General features: G+C 38.9%; 1 protein-coding gene across 1 annotated transcript in view; it reads right to left on the bottom strand.

Moving 5' to 3' along the window:
• The window catches only part of TRHDE (thyrotropin releasing hormone degrading enzyme), a 429,224-nt gene that overhangs the window by 293,214 nt on the left and 115,477 nt on the right, over positions 1-20,533 (bottom strand). Inside the window, exon 3 of the mRNA XM_043879610.1 lies at positions 5,795-5,921. Within this exon, the coding sequence (XP_043735545.1) occupies positions 5,795-5,921 (127 nt within the window). The remainder of the gene's footprint in view (positions 1-5,794; positions 5,922-20,533) is intronic.

Raw genomic sequence — 20,533 nt, 5'->3', positions numbered from 1 at the left:
CAGTGTGCCAGGAAAGTAATATATTCTTCATAAAAGCATGTTGTCCTTAAAAGAAGTAATCAAGCAAACTGCTTTATAGAACTTACTGATTTACAAACTATACAGCAACAGCAAAGAAAACTGAAAACTACTTCATAATTAATGGAAATTTAATAGGATGAATAACAAAATATTCCAATAGAAACCTGAGTCACTTTATCTGCCATCTAATTGATTTTTTAAAAGTCCATCATGAAAAAGACATTTAAAATACACATCTTCTGATAATGAAACTGTAAGTTACACCTCTTTTTTAAACAAATTTTCTATAAGAACCACATATCACTTTTTAACATCAACATGAAATTGACAAAAATAGCTATTCCATTATTCCTCTAGAAATCAAATTACTTAGTTTATTAAAGTGACTTAGATTTTAATTTCCTAATTCTCAATATTTCTGGAATCTGTTTCACCAGATTCTTAAGATTCTGGAATTAAAAAACATGGTTTTGGATTACAAATCCACTATTTCCTGCCATGTGAGTCAAGAACATAGCCACTTAGTGCCTCAATTTTGTCACCTGGAAAGTGGGAAAATAACAGCTTCAAAAGTCTGTAATAAAGATTAAATAGGTTAAAAGGTACAAAGCCTTTAAGAATGGCCCACATTTAATAAGCACAAGCCCATTTGTTTTTGTAGTTATGTTCAACTGTTTTGAAGATAGGAGGAAAGAGAAGTTAATTCTTTATATGTCTACAACAACAATCTTTTAAAGTAAACCTCCTTGCCTCAGAGAGTTCTCGAGAAAATAGGGTGCAGAGCTATAGAAAGACTTGCTTTACTGTCTCAAGTAGACTGTATACCTTACACTGCAACTTAGCAGTAATGAAGAGAAAATCTCCATAAACTTTATACAAATATTATAGTATTAGTATCAGTTTCCTTAGACCAATATACCAGGCTCCTCTGTCCATGGTATTCTCCGTGGATAAGAATATTCTCCAGACAAGGATCCTGGAGCAGATAGCCATTCCCTTCTTCAAGGGATCTTTCTGACCCAGGGATTGAACCCAAGTCTCCCGCAATGCAGGCAGATTCTTTACTGTCTGAGCCAGCAGGGAAGCCTAATATAGTTTCAATTATCTAATAGAAAAAACAAACTCTTACACAGCACACACTGGCTGCCTATTTGGGCTTTAAAATGTTACAGGAATATTGTTATGCGACAGGGAGAATCAATCTTGTTCTAACAGCAAGCGTCAGAATTCCTCTTAGGGAACTACTCTGAGAAACGACTTGGAATGAAACTTAAATCCTTAGAGATGAGCTAATATGAGTTGGTACAATGACAGAGAAAGGTAAACTGTTCAGCATTAGAAATGAACAAGAATTTGGGAAGAGAGAAGACATTGCTGAGTTTATGACAGAACAGCGAAGTGATATTTTTTAGAAAAGAAGGATTCAGTATTAGGTTTTAAAGGTTTGTTTTGGGATTTTGCAATGTCTAACGCCCTGACATTCACATTTGCACACATTGCAAACCTTCAGTAGAGTTAGGTCAGCTGGTGGAGAGTGTTCTTATCCATGTGTTTCCTCTCCGGGTTTTCTAATGCAAATCAAAGAAACAGTCAAGTTCCCATCCCCCTTGATGTAGCTTGGGACGGGAACAACATGTGAGGTAAGGAAGTGATCAGTTCACAGAAACAGTGCTTGTCAAGAGGTGAGCATTTTTAAAACACAAATACCCATTATACAGAGTGAAGTAAGCCAGAAAGATAAAGAACATTACAGCATACTAACACATATATATGGAATTTAGAAAGGTGATAACGATAACCCTATATGCAAAACAGAAAAAGAGACACAGAAATACAGAACAGACTTTTGAACTTTGTGGGAGAATGTGAGGGTGGGATATTTCAAAAGAACAGCATGTATACTATCTATGGTGAAACAGATCACCAGCCCAGGTGGGATGCATGAGACAAGTGCTCGGGCCTGGTGCACTGGGAAGACCCAGAGGAATCGGGTGGAGAGGGAGGTGGGAGGGGGGATCGGGATTGGGAATACATGTAAATCCATGGCTGATTCATATCAATGTATGACAAAACCCACTGGAAAAAAAAAAATAATAATAAAAAAAAAAAAAACAAAAAAAAAAACAAAAACACAAATATCTCTCCTTGTCGATTAGACCTCTCCCATGGGGAATTTTCAGAAATGCTGGCCTGTGACCTGCACCCACCGCCTCCGTTTTCTGCATCCTCTCCCCTGTGCACCCCTATTTGCTCTTGAACACACCCATCAGGCCCCTGACCTAAAACCACTCCTGCCAAGGTCACTAGTTCCATTCACATGGTAGCCTCAGTGTATGATCAATTCCCAGTCCTCATCTGTCTTCACCAGATGCCTGGAAACATCTCAGATACCCATTTCTTTGGGGTCTTAATCAGTGGCTTCCTCCCCGTAGCCCTTCTCTAGCTCCTAGTCTCTCTAACCTCTGAACATCAGCTCAGTCCTTTCTTGTTCCTATTCTCTTTCTACCTGCTCTCACAACCTTGGTGACCCCATCTGGCCTCATAGTTTTATCCATCATAACACACTGGGAAATGTGTGTCTTTAGCTGGATTCCTCAACCAATTTCCATATTCATAAATTCAACTGTCTACTTGAATTTTCTAGAGACATCAAGCTGCCACTTAAATGTTTAAAATGATCTCTTTCCACAATCCTTTCTCTGTAAATGACAATTCCATCCTTCTAGCTATAAGGCACAAAATCTTGGAATCACTCACAGTACCTCTCTTTCCCTCAGATCTCACATTTGGCTCATCGCTGTCTCTACTTCCAAGATATGCCTAGAACTGGACCACTTCTGACTATCTCACTCTTCAGATCTCAGTCCAAGCAACTATCGAACTGTGCCTGCCTTTTGCCATAGCCTCTCAACTGGTTTTCATGTCTCTGTCCTTTCTCCCTATAACAGGTCTTTCCGTCTCAGCATCATTAATATTTTGGGCTAGATAACTCTTGGTTGTGGGAGACTGTCACGGCATTGTGGGACATTGAGCAGCACCGCTAGTTGCTACCCATTAAATGTCAGTGGTAGACTCCACCAGTCCCTCCTGAGTTATAAGAAACAAACACGTCTTCAGATAATACCAAGCGCCTCTGAGGGACAAAATCACCCTCAGTGGAGAACCACTGCCCTACAGTGTATTCAACCTAGTGAACACACTTTTATAACAGAAACCAGATAATGTAATACTTCTGCTCAAAAGTGAACAATAAATCTCCATCTTATTAAAAAAAAAAAAAAACTAAAATCTTTACCACAGCCTGCTGGCCCCCCATGATATGTTACCCACTCATCACTCCTTGACCTCATCTGCTATTTCTACATTCTATCTGTTTTTTAGTTGTCTGGTTTGCCTGGGCTGGGTCTTGGTTGCTGTGCGCAGGATTTTCTCTAGCTGTGGCCAGCGGGGTCTACCCTAGGCGCGTGCACAGGCTTCTCGTTGCGGGGGCTTCTCACTGCGGGGCACCAGCTCTGGGGCACCCGGCCTCTCATCTCCGCAGTCGTGGCTCAAGGCCGCCGCAGTGCGGGCTCAGGAGCAGTGGCACATGGCTTACTTGCCCCGTAGCATGTGGGATCTTCCTAGGCCAGGGACCAAACCCACATCCCCTGCACTGCAAAGCGCTCCCAGCACTGGACTGCCAGGAAGCCCTCTGGCTTCATTTTTATCGGCACTTGTCTTCATTTGATACGCGATGCTGCTGCTGCTGAGTGGCTTCAGTCCTGTCCGACTCTGTGAGACCCTATGGACTGCAGCCCGCCAGGCTCCTTTGCCCATGGAATTCTCCAGACAAGAGGACTAGAATGGACTGTCATTTCCTTCTCCAGGGGGGATAAAACGTAAGGATTTCTCCAAATGCTTCTGTGCTTCAGAATTTTTATGTAGGGAGTATTGGAAAGCATACTTACAAATCTATTAACATGTAGCTCTAAATATCCACAGGTATATTAAAAAAGTAGAGCTTCAGGAGAAATTGTACAAACTGCAGGGGCTGTGGAAATTCCCCTAGATACATAAAAAGGAGTGCGCTGAGGTAAGTCAAATCATTCAATTATATATGCCATAAGGTAGCTTACCAAGTAATAGTAAGAGTGAACACAGCTCTTTTCTATGGATGAAAGCCCACATAGTTCAATTGTGAGTGAAAGAGAGGAACAGAAATGCTTCCCGCTGCAAGCAGACAGTCACAGGGAACCCCCCGAAGTTATAAACTGAGTTCCCCTACTGATTACTGGTCTGAAGGGGACAAAGACCCACGTTTTATCTCTCTTGCTGAATGTGCAGCACAAGCACTGGTGAATTTTAATCAGGGTCCGGCTGGGACGTCCCCAGCCTGCTTTACCTGGAGGAGAAGAGCAGTGTCGCCCCATGCAAATGGGGTCAGGTCTTCCTTTCTGCCTTGGATGCCTACCAGGGAGATTTCAGTACAACACATACTGATAGGGAAGCTGATACTGAGGGGGAAATAAAGAAGGCAGAACAAAACAAAACACTGATCTTATTTGAAATAAAAATTTGTTTAGAAATTTGAAAGAAAAGCTCAGAGATTCTAAGGTTACATGTTTCAAAAGACCTCAGAATTCTGTATCATCACTCGTTAAAACTGTATGCTGTACCCACTGACAACAACACCAACTATTCTATTTTATGAATTGCTGATGGTGAGACCACTAAACCTACACAACAGGCAGTTACATGAGTGAAATAGGCCCATCTCCAGAGAGACAGAAGAACTTGTGGTTCAAATGTTAATACTTTTGATCGGGTAAGTACTTTATTTTTGTCAGTAAATGATAACTCTTATGTAGATATTGATTAACAATGTTCCTGAGAAGGATAGTGGATGGGGAAGAAGGGTTGAGGAACAACAAACTGTTATGATGTAATATTTCAAAACAGGTTTTCTGAGAAGCAAAAATCGCTTCAGCATTTCTAATGTATATAGGAGATATACATATATATATACACACACACATACCCTTTTCTAACTTCCCGGAACATCATAGCTCACTCCCTGCAAAAGCAGCAGTTTCTGTCAAATTAGGACAACAAAATTCATTCATTTATTCATATAACAAATAATTATTGAACTTACTCTCTTTGTAAAAGAAAGACAAGTGAATACAACCTCCACCATTGCAATTTTCCTCGTCTCTTGCTTTTATTCTACTTACTATAACTGTGTACTCAAAATATGACTGACTGAGCAAAAATAATCTAAGGGATAATCAGTAAATTCAAGTCTGACATCTGAGGATTAGGAAACAGAAACCAATCACTGAGTGCTTTCTTAGTGTAAAATATTGAATAGTTCTGGGAATCATCAAGACCTAGCTTGAAATCCCAACTCCTTTTCTGATCGACTGTCTGAGTGAATTGAGACTCCCAGGTCTCAATTCCCTTATGTGGAAAGAATTCTAACAGTACCTACCCACAGAGTAGTTACATGGATTAAATGAGATGTTGGCAAGCACCCCTCCATAGTACTTATTCAACAAATTAGCTATTTGGGTTATCTTTTGGAAGCTTAAACTTCCATAATGCCTTTCTTAATTCCTATGAGAAACACTAAATTTTATTTTACCTCTTCAGAAGAAACTATTTTCTGTTCTCATCTTCTCTAAAAATAAAACCCTTGGAATTTTTATATTTCTGGATGTTTCAGATACACGCATGAATAAGAAATTCCACTTCCAAGGAGTCTTTCCAACACAATAACCAAGAAAATTCTTACCTAGTTTTGGCAAGGAATAGGGCACTTTAAAGTAGTCTTCATAAAATTCTATTAATCTCTTTGCTATATGGAGCGCATAGTCCCCGGATCCTCTTCTGATAGCATCGGGTCTTGCATACAAGCGTACCTAATTTAAAATATATATAAAAGTTAATTTAGCCTTTTGATACTTGAATTTTATCTTCCCTGCATGTATGAATCTACACAAATCATTTCAAATACTACAAAAATTAAGCAGCATTCTTGTTCATATATCAAAGCACGCTGGAAGTGAAAGAACCAAACTTAAACAATTAAAGTAACCAAGTTGAGCAAGTCACAATTTCCTGGCTTTACAAGTTGACACAGAGAAGATTTATATACCTTGCATCAAAATAAATATTCAAAGTTATCACTTACATGTGCTTGCTAGAGATAGGAAGGTATGGCGGATTAGTATAATGGTTCCCTGACTATGTTGAAAGCAGGCAGGATGTGGTGACTTGGCAGGAAAGAAAATTCATGGTTTGTTAAAGACATACTGCAGCAAGCTTTGGAAGTATTACCAGGCTGAACAAAAAACTAATTTATGCTTTTTCTTTTCTTTGGAATCAACTATCCACCTGTCCTTATTCTCAATATGCAAAGCAGGAATAGAGAACTCTTCATGTACATAAATGATTGCCATTCTGGAAGGCTGTCTTGAGGAAGGCAACTGCTCCCGGCTTCAAAACCAGCTGAAATAATTCATATTTCTAACACAATCCAGATACTTAATATTGATTTTCAAATCAAGCATTGTGTATTATCTAGTCCTTGGCCAAAAGGAGCCTGAGGCAAATAACATAAAACTGAACAAAACTAACAACTGTACAGAAAAGGTTAAAATGAGATTAGGTTTCTTAAAGCTTTCATAAAGCTATCCAGCATCTTTCTTTCCAAAGGCTAAATCTATTTTTCACAGATGTGGTCCCTAATCCTCATATCAATTCTGTGAATAAGAAATATGTGCTTTGTGGAGCAGTGGAGAGCCCCGCAGGCCAGGAGTTGGGTTTTATTCCTACTCTGCCGCTAACTAAGCTGTGTGATATTAAACAAATTACTTAACCTCTTCCAGTCTCAAAAGTTCTCCTTTATAAAATGAAGGCATTGGCCACCAGCTGGTTGCTAAGTGCTTTTCAGTCCTAAAACACATTACTGCCAATCCCATTTTACAGATAAAGGATCTTTGCAAATCACTAAAAACGTAAATAGATGACTCTGTATGTGGAAATGGATACTTATATACAAACAGGAAGACAAAAGAACGCCGCACTCAATCATATAAAAATTGATTTTACAATTAACTCTTTATTATCCTTGCTTCAGGAAAGAGAACAGAGATGTGTGTAATCAAAAAGAACAAAATGTCAAGAAAAATACATTCTGACTTTGTTAGAAAGATCTGTAATTCAACAATATATTCACCAGATTCAATAACTATTATTTACTGAAATTGTGGAATGCCTTCTCACCTGACAGTCAAATGAAATATCAAATGTTGCTCACAGTCACCTGCAGTTTTGGTTGGCAGGAGGATGAAACCACAGACTGTCAGCAGAACCTAACACTCTCAGAGAGACAGTGGTTATGATCCCCTACCCTTGACATCAACTGCTTATAAACACGAAAGGTCTTGAATTCCCAAAAAGCAGATCCTAAGGAAAGCGTGAGTATACAGGTGATTTATTAAGGAAGTGTCCTCAAGGGGAAACCTACAAGGGAGCAGGGAAGCAATATAAGAAGGCATAAAAAGTCAAGCAAGGGTGCAATTTCAAGGGAAGTCCTGGCCTCGGCCTAATCCTATAGGGAGTCCTGGCTTGTAAATTGCACTGGCGAGTTTGTGCTGCCTTGAGGCAAGAGAGCTCCCATATTCCTGCTCCTCAGTCACTGGATACTGGTTACCAAGGGAAAGCATTAAATTCCAGGAGTTTGTTTTTGGAGCATCTGGATGACATAGTACCAGTGGCTCAAGGATAGTCCTCGGGAGAAGAGTTCGGATGTGAGCTGCTAGAAGCATAACAGTGAGAGCTGGGGCATAAGCACCCCAAGCAGAAAAGGAGACCTGGTCTGTGCACACACCACAGACAAGAGTCATTCACGCCTGCATTCGTTCACCCAATATTATTTGGCACCTTTTATGCACCAGGGCCTGGACTAAGCCTTTTTAACTTAGTGATGAGGAAGACAGGTTCTCTAATTAGAGATGATCCAAAGCATTACTGAGAACAAAAAGCAATAAAGGTGGAATTCCCATTCTCAAAGGCCTTCCCATTCATAGGTAAATTAGATTATAATAACAGGTAAGGATACATGCCCAATGAATGGCAAACTCTAAGTGCCAAGTGGCTACTGAGGAGAATAGATAGCTTTCAGAAGGTTCAAGGTGAAGTAAATAGTAAATTCATACGCAAACCATAACCAGGATCATTGCAAAATAAAGCAGCAAAAGGCCACTGATTTTACTCCTAAGAAACATCATTGATTTTAGTAGAAACATGGCCATTCCTATCAGTCAACTCTACCAGTCAGTCAAGCTATCTGTAGGCCCAAACAAGAGATGCACAATTAAATCAATCTAGTTTTCAAGATTTGATGGAAATGGTCCAATTTAAGTGAGAAGCATACCCATGTTCAGTACAGTGTCTTCATCTGTTCATTTAAACATTTATCACATATCTGCAGTGTCTCAGGCATTGTATGAGAAAGTAGAAATAGAACAATAAAAATTTCTGCCACAAAATAAACAAAGCATTTACTCTTACTTCTCTTAAGAGGTTTACAGTGTGGAGAACCAAACTAATCAACAGCAAGATACAACGTGAGAAATGTAACTGCATTTTGCCTTCCCTCCCATTACAATGGATGGCCTGACCTCCTGTAATGTAATAGAACGAACATCCATTGCGAAGGACTGAGCTCCTGTCCAAGGCCAAACCATAGTCTATCCTTCCTGCGTTTTCAAAGACATTGTTCTCAAAGTTCTCCCCTTCATGTCCTGTATCACCAATTTAGGCTCCCATACTGAATCCTTTTCATCAGCAAATACTCTGTATCATTTCCTACGGTTAAGAAAAAATCTTTCTTGACTACAGTTCCTCCAGCTATGGTTTCCAGCAAGAGTCTTTGAAAGAGTTTTCTATATTGTTAGAATCAACATAGAATTTCTATATAATTAGAATTAACATATCTTACCTAACTTCACTTCTATATAGTTAAAATTAACATATTTCCTTACTTTCCTTCTATATAGTTAGAATTCACATATGACTAAAACACTCTCAAAATGAAAAGCAGCCTGAGATTAAAAAGCCTGAAAAGCCTAAGATAATAGGTATCTCCTGGACTCCAGGGAAGTTCCCCTGGAGAAGGAAATGGCAACCCACTTCAGTATTCTTGCCTGGAAAATCCCATGGACAGAGGAGCCTGGCAGGCTTCAGTCCATGGGCTCACAAGAGTTGGACACAACTGAGTGACTAAGCCACAGTCAGGGTGGTTGCCCATTTATACTCCCTGTTTCTAGTCTCTCTTGCATTCACCACCACAAGGCTTTTATTCCCACTGCTCCACCAAACCTGCTCTCATCAACATCACTACTGGCCCCAGGATGCCAAATCCATCCGCTCCCAGTCTTCGACATGCTTAGCTTAGCAGCAGCATTTGACACAGTGGATCATCTCCCCTCTTTCAAAGGCTTTCTTCACTTGACTTCAATCTTACTTTCCTTCTATCTGATTGATCACTCCTTCTCAGTCTCTCTACTGATTCATCCTCATCCTCTCCCTCATTCCTTTCACTTCTTAATGCTGGAAGTTCTCAGGTTTCAAACCATAGACCCAATTTCTCTGCCTACACTCAGTCTCTTGGAGATAGCAGCAAGTCTCATAGTTATAAATACTATATAGATGCTGAAGACCTACCCCATAATTCCAACTGCCCACTGGACATCTCCATGAGGAGACTGAACAAGCATCTCAAACTTAACATGTCTAAAATCCAAACTCCCAATCCTTCTCTCTTCTCTCTCTCTCTCTCTCATACACATAGATGCACACACACACCTGACCCTCCAGAAGTATTTCCATCCAGCTGCCCAAGTCCAATACCTCAAAACCACCCTTCTTTTTCCTCTTTCACACTCAAGGATGACTCAAGAGAGACAAAATTAGAAAAGTGAAGAGAGGCATACTGATAAGTAAAGAAAAACTTCAAATTAAAGAAGGACTTGTAAACCAAATTGTAGATGATTAATTTACTGCTACAGGCATAGGCAGAGTCAAGGATTTTAAGCTACAGAATGACATAATCAGAGTTAAGTTTTCAGCTGCAGCCCCGGTGGCCGCAGAGAAGGAGGGAGGGAAGCACAAAGCCGACTGCCCACTGCGAGATCAAGCCCTGAGCCTCTGGGGGGGGAGCCCTGACTCCACACCCTAGACCACCAGAGAACTAGCCCTCGGGAGCATCGAACAGTGAGAACTCACACAGAGGGACCCACGTGAATACAAGACCCAGCATCACCCGACCACCCGCAGCACCCTGTGCAGGATGCCCCATCTAACCAACAAACAAAACAGAAACACAAATACAATCAGCAGCAGACAGGATCACCACCTCACTCAGCCGTGCCCATCAGAGGAAAAACAAACAGACAAAAACTCAGCACAAATCTCACCTTACAAGAAGCTCACACAAACCACTGGACCAACCTTAGGAGGGCAGAAACCAAAAGGAAGAAAGAATTCAACCTTCTTCAAGGGAAGTACTCAACTTTCCTTGAAGCCTGGGAAAAGGAGACCTCAAACACAATAACCTAAAAATACAATAAAATGAAAAGGCAGAGAAATACTGCACAGACGAAGGAAGGAGCTAGAGACACAGAGGTCCAAAAGTGAAGAGGAAACAGGAGAACTGCCTGAGAAAATCAGAAAAATGACAGTAAAGATGATCAAAAGCCTGGAAAACAAAGTGGAGAAAATGCAAGGATCAATTAACAAAACCTAGAATAATTAAAGAGTAAGCATACAGACGCAAACAACACAATTACTGAAATTAAAAATACTCTGGAAGGAATCAATAGCAGAATATCTGAAGCAGAAGAACGAATCAGTGAGCTGGAAGATAAAATGGTGGAAATAACTTCTGAAGAGCAGAATAAGGTAAAAAGACTGAAAAGAGCTGAGGACAGTCTCAGACACCTCTGGGACCATATGAAAAACACCAACATTTGAATTATAGGGTTCCCAGAAGAGGAAGAAGAGAAAAAGAAAGGGTATAAGAGATTTTTTGAAGAGATTATAGTTGAAAATTTCCCCAACATGGAAAAGGAAATATTCCATCAAGTCCAAGAGGCACAAAGAGTCCCATACAGGATAAACCCAAGGAGAAACACACCAAGACACATACCAATCAAACTAACAAAGACTAAACACAAAGAAAGAATATTAAAAGTAGCAAGGGAGAAGCAACAAGTAACATACAAGGGAAATCCCATAGGCTTAACAGCTGATCTTTCAGCAGAAACTCTGCAGGCCAGAGGGGAATGGCAGGATATACTTAAAGTACTGAAATGGAAAAATCTACAACTAAGATCACTGTACCCAGCAAGGATCTCATTCAAAAGTGATGGAGAAATAAAAAGCTTTTCAGACAAGCAAAAGTTAAGAGAGTTCAGTACCACCAAACCCGCTTTACAACTAATGTTAAATGGACTTATATAGTCAAGAAATACAACAGAAGAAAAAAGATCTACAAAGTCAACCCCAAACAATCAGAAAATGGCAATAGGAACATTTGTAGATGTATGTATATACATATATATGCATATATATGTATCTATTATATGTATATATATGTATATATATATATTGATATATACATATCAATAATTACTATAAATGTAAATGGATTAATGCTCCAACCAAAAGACATAGACTGGCTGAATGGATAAAAAAACAAGACCCATATATATGCTGTCTACAAGAAGCCCACCTCAGACCTCAAGACACATGTAGACTGAAAGTGAGAGGATAGAAAAATATATTCCATGCAAATGGGAAGCAAAATAAAGCTAGAGCAGCAATCCTCATATCAGACAAAATAGACCTTAAAATAAAGAAGATTATAAGAGGTAAGGAAGGACACTACATAATGATCAAGAGGTCAATCCAAGAGGAAGACATAACAATTGTAAATATCTAGGCAATGGCACCCCACTCCAGTGTTCTTGCCTGGAGAATCCCAGGGACGGCAGAGCCTGGTGGGCTGCCGTCTGTGGGGTCACATAGAGTCGGACACGACTGAAGTGACTTAGCAGCAGCAGCAGCAGGCACCCAACATAGGATAGGAGCACCTCAATACATAAGGCAAACACAAACAGACATAAAAGGAGAAATTGACAATAACATAATGAGAGTAGGAGACTTTAACACCCCATTCACACCAATGGACAGATCATCAAAACAGAAAATTAAAAAGGAAACACAAGTCTTAAATGATACATTAGATGAGATGGATCTCATTGATATCTTTAGGACATTCCATCCAAATGCAGAAGAATACACCTTCTTCTCAAATGCACATGGAACATTCTCCAGCATAGACCACATCTTGGGTCACAAATCAAACCTCAGTAAATTTAAGAAAATTGAAATTGTATCAAGCATGTTCTCTGACCACAATGCTATGAGACTAGATATCAATAACAAGAAAAAACTGTAAGAAACCCAAAAACATGGATATTAAACAACATGTTTCTAAATAACAAACAGGTTACTGAAGAAATCAAACGGGAAATCAAAAAATTTCTAGAAACAAATGACAATGAAAACACAACAACTCAAAACCTATGGGATGCAGCAAAAGCAGTTCTATGAGGAAAGTTTATAGCAATACAATCCTACCTCAAGAAACAAGAAAAATATTGAATACAACCTAACTTTACACCTAAAGCAATTGGAAAAAGAAGAATTAAAAAAAAAAAACAAAATAAGTAGAAGGAAAGAAATTATAAAGATCCAAGCAGAAATAAAGGGGAAAAAAATGAAAGAAACAATAGTAAAGATTAATAAAACTAAAAGCTGGTTCTTTGAGAAGATAAACAAAACTGACAGACCCTTAGCCAGACTCATCAAGAAAAAAAGAGAGAAGAATCAAATCAACAAAATTAGAAATGAAAAAGAAGAGGTTACAACAGACAATGCAGAGATACAAGGGATTATAAGAAACTATTATGAATAACTATATGGCAATAAAATAGAAACCCTGGAAGAAATGGACAGATTCTTAGAAAAGTTCAATCTTCCAAGACTGAACCAGGAAGAAATAGAAATTGTGAACCCAATTATGAGCACTGAAATTGAAGCGTTGATCAAAAATCTCCCAAAAAACAAAAGCCCAGGACCAGATGGCTTCACAGGAGAATTCTATCCAACATTTAGAGAAGAGCTAATGCCTATCCTTCTAAAACCCTTTCAAAAAATTGCAGAGGAAGAGACACTTCCAAACTCATTCTGCAAGGCCACCATCACCCTGATACAAAAACAAGACAAAGACAACACAAAAAAAGAAAACTACAGGCCAATATCACTGATGAACATAGATGCAAAAATCCGCAACAAAATTTTAGCAAACAGAATTCAGCAACACATCAAAGAGCTCATACAACATGATCAAGTTGTGTTTATTCCAAGGATGCAAGGATTCTTCAACATCTGGAAATCAATCAATGTGATACACCATATTAACAAATTGAAAAATAAAAACCATATGAATATCTCAATAGATGCAGAAAAAGCCTTTGACAAAATTTAGCACGTACTTATGATTAAAACTCTTCAAAAAATGGGCATAGAAGGAACTTACCTCAACATAGTAAAGGTCATATATGATAAGCCTACAGAAAACATTATTCTCAATGGTGAAAAACTGAAAGCATTCCCCCTAAGATTAGGAACAAGACAAGGGTGTCTGCTTTTGCCACTAGTATTCAACATAGTTCTGGAAGTCCTAGCTATAGCAATCAGAGAAGAAAAAGTAACAAAAGGAATCCAGGTTGGAAAAGAAGAAGTAAAGCTCTCACTGTTTGCAGATGACATGATACTGTACATAGAAAACCCCAAAGATAGTATCAGAAAATTACTAGAGCTAATCAGTGAATTTAGCAAACTTGCAGGATACAAAATCAGTTGCATTTCTATATACTAACAATGAAAAATCAATGAAAGAGCAATTAACAAATCAATCACATTCACCACTGCAACAAAAAGAATTAAATATCTAGAAATAAACTTACCTAAGGAGACAAAAGAACTGTACACAGAAAATTATAAGACAGTAATCAAAGAAATCAAAGATGACATAAACAGATGGAGAGATATTCTGTGTTGCTGGGTAGGAAGAATCAATACTATGAAAATGACTATCCTACCAAATGCAATCTACAGATTTAATGCAATTCATATCAAATTACCAATGGCATTTTTCATAGAACTAAAACAAAATATTTTACAATTCATAAGGAAACACAAAAGACCCTAAATAGCCAAAGCAGTCTTGAGAAAGAAGAATAGAGCTGGAGGAACCAACCTTCCTGAGGTCAGGTTATTCTACAAAGCCACAGTCGTCAAGACAGTATGATACTGCACAAAACAGAAATATCAACCAATGGAATAATATAGAAAGCCCAGAAATAAACCCATTTACTTATGGGTACCTTATTTTTGACAAAGGAGGCAAGAATATAAAATGGGGCAAAGACAGCCTCTTCAATAAATGGTGCTCAGAGAACTGGACAGCTGCATGTAAAAGAATGAAATTAGAACACTTCCTAACACCATGCACAAAGATAAACTCAAAATGGATTAAATACCTAAATGTAAGACCAGAAACTATAAAACTCTTAAAGGAAAACAAAAAACACTCAATGACATAATTCAAAGCAAGATCCTCTATGGCCCACCTCTTAGAGTAATGGAAATAAAAACAAAAGTAAACAAGTGGGACCTAATTAAACTTGAAAGCTTTTGCACAGCAAAGAAAACTATAAGCAAAGTGAAAAGACAACCCTCAGATTGGGAGAAAATAATAGCAAATGAAACAGCTGACAAAGAATTAATTTCCAAAATATACAAGCAGCTCATACAACTCAACACCAAAAAACAAACAACCCAATCAAAAAGTGGGAAGAAGACCTAAACAGACATTTCTCCAAAGAAGACATACAGATGGCTAACAAACACATGAAATGATGCTCAACATTGCTCATTATTAGAGAAATGCAAATCAAAACCACAATGAGATATCACCTCACAGCAGTCAGAATGGCCCTCATCAAAAAGTCTACAAACAATAAATGCTGGAGAGGGTGTGGAGAAAAGGGAATGCTCTTACACTGTTGGTGGGAATATAAATTGATACAGCCACTATGGAAGATGGTTTGGAGATTCCTTAAAAACTAGGAATAAAACCACCAAATAACTCAGCAATCCCACTCCTAGGCATATACCCTGAGGTAACCAAAACTGAAAGAGACACATGTATCCCATTGTTCACTGCAGCGCTCTTTACAACAGCTAGAACATGGAAGCAACTTAGATGTCCATCAACAGATGAATGGATAAAAAAGTAGTGGTACATATACACAATGGAATATTACTCAGCCATAAACAGGAATGCATTTGGGTCAGTTCTAATGAGGTGGATGAACCTAGAACCTATTCTACAGAGTGAAATGAATCAGAAAGAAAAAGATAAATATCATATTCTAATACAAATATATGGAATCTAGAAAAATGGTACTGAAGAATTTACTTACAGAGCAGCAATGGAGAAGCAGACATAGAGAATAGACTTATGGGCATGGGGAGAGGGGAGGAGAGGGTGAGATGTATGGAAACAGTAACATGGAAACTTACATTACCATTTGTAAAATAGATAGCCAACGCGAATTTGCTGTATGTCTCAGGAAACTCAAACAGGGCTCAGTATCAACCTAGAGGGGTGGGATGGGGAGGGAGACGGGAGGGAGATTCAGCACAGAGGGGATATACGTATACCGATGGCTGATTCATGTTTAGGTTTGACAGAAAACAGCAAAATTCTGTAAAGCAATTATCCTTCAATAAAAAATAAATTAATAACAAAAAAAGAATTAAGTTTTCCTTGATGACACTAGCTACAGTGTAGATGACAGATTGGGAGGGACTAGGAACAAACAAAGGAAATGAGTTAGACTATTGCAAAGAAAAAATGATGCTAGTTTGGACTGTAGAGGTGGCAGTAGGGATGGAGAGAAATAGTCTGATTCATTCACTTGGTCCTAATGGGAATGGCTACCCACTCCAATATTCTTTTCTTTTTTTTAATATAAATTTATTTATTTTAATTGGAAGCTAATTCTTTTACAATATTGTGGTGGTTTTTTGCCATGCATTGACATGAATCTGCAACAGGTGTACATATGTTTCCCATTCTGAACCCCCTCCCACCTCCCTCCCCATTCCATCCCTCAGGGTCATCCCAGTGCACCAGCCCTGAGTGCCCTGTCTCATGCATCGAACCTGGACTGGAATATTCTTGCCTGGAAGATTCCATGGACAGAAGAGCCTGGCAGGCTACAGTCCATGGAGTTGCAAAGAGTCAGACACAACTGAGCAACTAACACTTTCACTTTTTCACTTTAAACATTTTATTGCACGTGTCCTTTAGTTATCAAGTAAAACTAACTGTAGTCACGTTCTTACTTGTGAACATCATTCACCTTATTTGTCTCACTCAGTGTGCAGTTGTAACAAGTAAGATCCGTTGAAGGACAGGGGAAAAGACCAAAATATTTCACAAACTGGATAATTCCTGTGTGGTTCATCAAGAGTTGGCTGTACAATAATTCACCTTATACTGTAGGGAAAAAAATCAGCTTTTTTTTTTCTTTTAGAGTAAACTAGGTTCTACTTAATCATAACACAGAAACTAAATCTTCATAAACATAATTATCATTCAAAAGCAATAAAGTATAATTTTATTACACCTGCTCATTTGCTTTTCTGACATTCCACGATAAGAACCCAGCTCTGAACATGTAAATTGTTAGCCAGGCTTTATCTCTCCCCCTGCATAGCTTCTTCCTAAAACCAATATAAACCAAACTGCCCATTAAGTCTGGTAGAAAGGACATTACACTGAGAACTGGCAAACAGGGATATAAGACTCAGCTTTCTCACCAACTACCATCAGTGTGTGAAAATCTGCTAACTTCTGTGGGTCTCAGTTCAGAGTTCCTTCCAGGCATAAGAGTTTATCATTATCTATATATCACATTAACCCTGAGCGACTGGTATATCATACTAATTTGTCTAAATTATTCTCCTCCAGTCACTACTTTGGAGAAGGAAATGGCAACCCACTCAAGTACTCTTGCCTGGAGAATCCCAGGGACAGAGGAGCCTGGTGGGCTGCCGTCTACGGGATCACAGACAGTGGGACACGACTGAAGAGGCTTAGCAGCACCAGTCACTACTTATTTTGAGAAGAAAATAATGAAAAGGTTTTCCTGTTAACTCCCGTACAGTTTACCTCCTTGACATTTTCCACTCACCGTGAAAATACATACCAACTACTCAGCTGTCATTCTCCATTCTTCACTCTTGGGGAAAAAAAAAGTTCTCTTTTTTTCCCTTGAACTGTCCATGAACTTGGTATTGATTAGACAGATGTAACTATGGTAGCCAGCCAATATGAAATAGAAGAAGCTTGCTTTGGAAAAAGATGATCTTATGGTTCCACCATTGTGGTAACACATAGTAGCAATGAGCTAAGCTTTAGGAGCTGTATAATTTTGACCCCACAGAAAACTTAAATGCCCAAAATTGGTATTCCTAGGGGGCTTCTCTTTAACCCAGTGGCCTTTACTCTGTATTTTTATTGACCATTTATATTTAAAGTATGTTTATTTCATCTTTTTATAGGATTTTACATATAGTTGATCCTTGAATAATGGGTTTGAACTGCACAGGTCCACTTATATTCAAGTTTTCTTTAATAAATACAATGGAAAAAATTTTAGAGATTTGCAACAATTTGGAAAAAATATGAACTATGTAGTCTACAAATATCAAAAAACTTATAAAAAAATTAGTTTTTTTTAAAACTAATTTTATGGATTCATGTCATGAATCCAAAAATTATATGTAGATATACATATAACACACAAAATATATGTTAATTGTTGTCTGCAATGCTTCTGGGTCAATAGTATGATCTTAGTAGTTAAGTTTTGGGGAGTCGAAAGTGACACACAGATTCTTGACAGCACAAGGGGTTGACACCCCTAACCTAATTGCTCAAGGGCCAACTGTGTTTTAATCATAGAAGGGGGCAAAATACTAAAGGCAGATATCACCAATCCCATCAGTCATTTTACTTTCTCACAATAACAGGGATGGCAATTAAGCTTCAATTTATTCTAACAACTGAGAGTGTTAAGCTTCAATTTATTCTAACAACTGAGAGTGGCTTCTTAGAGGACATGTTAGAAGACCTGAGACCACACCTGCACTTGCCAGGAGAAGGTGCCCTGATCGTGTGAAACACCATCTGTCCTCGTAGGGGTTGGAGAGGTGGCACTGATGTCAGGTATCTACCATTATTAGGACAGAATATTCTTTGGAAAGAAGTCATAATGGAAGGAAGCTTTAGACAGGCTCAAATCCACTTCGTCTCTGAGAGCTGTGCAACGCAGAATGAAAATGTCCAAGACCATGGGATAGTTCGCTAGCTAGCTACTGTTTCATGAGCATCCGTTAACAGCCAGGCACTGAGCATGCACAGGTAAGCAAAAGAGACAGGGTCTCTTCTTTCAAGAAGCTTGCAGTCCAGTGGAAAGACACAGCAAGTAAGTTCAATCCCTGAGAAAACCAATGTGGACCTAATTCACAATGGCTGTTGGCATCACAATAGTGGTTCATCAGAACAGGGATGGACCACCAAAGAAGTAAAGGGAAGCAAGCACCTATTCAAGTTCTTACATGGCACATTCTGCCTTTCACTGTGTTAAAGATTTCACATGAAGAGTAAAAACACTTATACAATTGTAACACAAAGCAAATAAGTAAATGCATGCAGTTGTCAGACACATTACAAACATTTTCCCTAAATAATTTTAGAGACTTTCTTCTAATAATTTAAAATACTTCATAGGTTTTCTTATTTGTCTTTACAAAACTCCTGTAGAATCAGTATGGAGTTCATCAGTAAATTCTGATATTATAGGTGAAGAATCTGAAAAGAAGGTTTTCCGTAGTCCCTGAGTCATTTTAAAGGACAGTGAAACTAAATCTCTCCAGTGCCTTTCTTTTAGACTGTTTTAATTATTTGTTGTATTAAAAATGAATTATGGTAGTTGCTATATAATTATGTGAAACAGTGTGTTTCCCATACAGCAAAGGTAAACAAAAACAAAAACAAAAACCCATTTACGACAGTAGCACACCTGTTAAACAAAGACTTGAACAGCATTTTCTATGATTTGACATTTCCAGTTTGGTATGTTAAGTGGAATAAACCTTCTGGCTTGCCAGAGATATTCTGTGAGAAAATTTCACACTGCAAGAGTACATTAAGAACTTTGGAAGACAGAAATTATTTCGTGGCATTAAAATTTCACTCTAAGAACAATAACAAATTTACTTTTTCTTTGGCCTAACTGAAAAAAACAGTCCCTTTCTTCAATAAGTACAAAACAATGACGTGATATCACTAAACTCTCCACCATTAAAGCTGAGTTAATTCTCACATGTGAACATAATTTGATTTGGGGGTTCTTCATATAAATCAATAAACTAGAACAAGCCAAGCAGGAGGGAGCAGGTGCGTTTGGCACAGAGTAGAAGACAAACACACTGATATGAAGTAGGAAGGATGTGAACAAGAAGCGAAAAGCCCAGGAGAATTAGTCTTGTTTAAAATTTGGAAGATACCTTTTTTTTGTAAAGAAAAAGGAAGATAAATACACACAGAACTCTGGCAGAAAGAAGGAACCAGAAGCCAGATGCATGAGCCAATAAACAGAAAGAGGAGGCTGCACGGGGGCTGGCGCAGGGGCTGGCCTGGCTGCAGCAGGTGGTGCCAGTCCGGGAGGCAGAGCCCGCGAAGGGGCTTGGCAGCTCGAGTGAAGAGCCTGGTGTGCTGCTCTCAGAAGCAGAGCCACCTCGGAGCCTGCAGCAGGGGAACATGATTGCAAACGACACCGGGAGGTTATTTAGGCAACAGAACGCAAGACATATTGAGACGGGGTGGTAGTGAGCAAAAAGGCCTAATAATGCAAGTGAAAAATTAGTTTTGCAGTTTTTACAGGAAGAACAGCCAGGAATAGCCAGTCTCTATCACTTGCAGTCAAAAAACAAATTTGGAGAAGGAGAATTTAGAATGGGGAATGGATGGGGAGTAAGATCCCAGTACTAAGAATGAGGGGCTTCCCTGGTGGCTCAGTGGTAAAGAACCCGCCTGCCAATGCAGGAGACCCAGGTTCGATCCCTGGATCAGGAAGATCTTCAAGGAGGAAATGGCAACAGGAGGAAATTTCCAGTATTCTTGCCTGGAAATCCCATGAACAGAGTAGCCTGATGGGCTACAGTCCATGGGGTCGCAAAAGAGTCAGACACGATCTAACACTGACTAAACAACGGCAACACTAAGAGTGAGGCGTGCAGTGATGAGGAAACCGTGACA

This window comes from Cervus elaphus, chromosome 3 (assembly GCF_910594005.1).
Source record: "Cervus elaphus chromosome 3, mCerEla1.1, whole genome shotgun sequence".
NCBI classification, from domain to species: Eukaryota; Metazoa; Chordata; class Mammalia; order Artiodactyla; family Cervidae; genus Cervus; species Cervus elaphus.
Note: the sequence above shows the minus strand (reverse complement) of the source record. Positions and strands in the feature narration are given on the sequence as shown.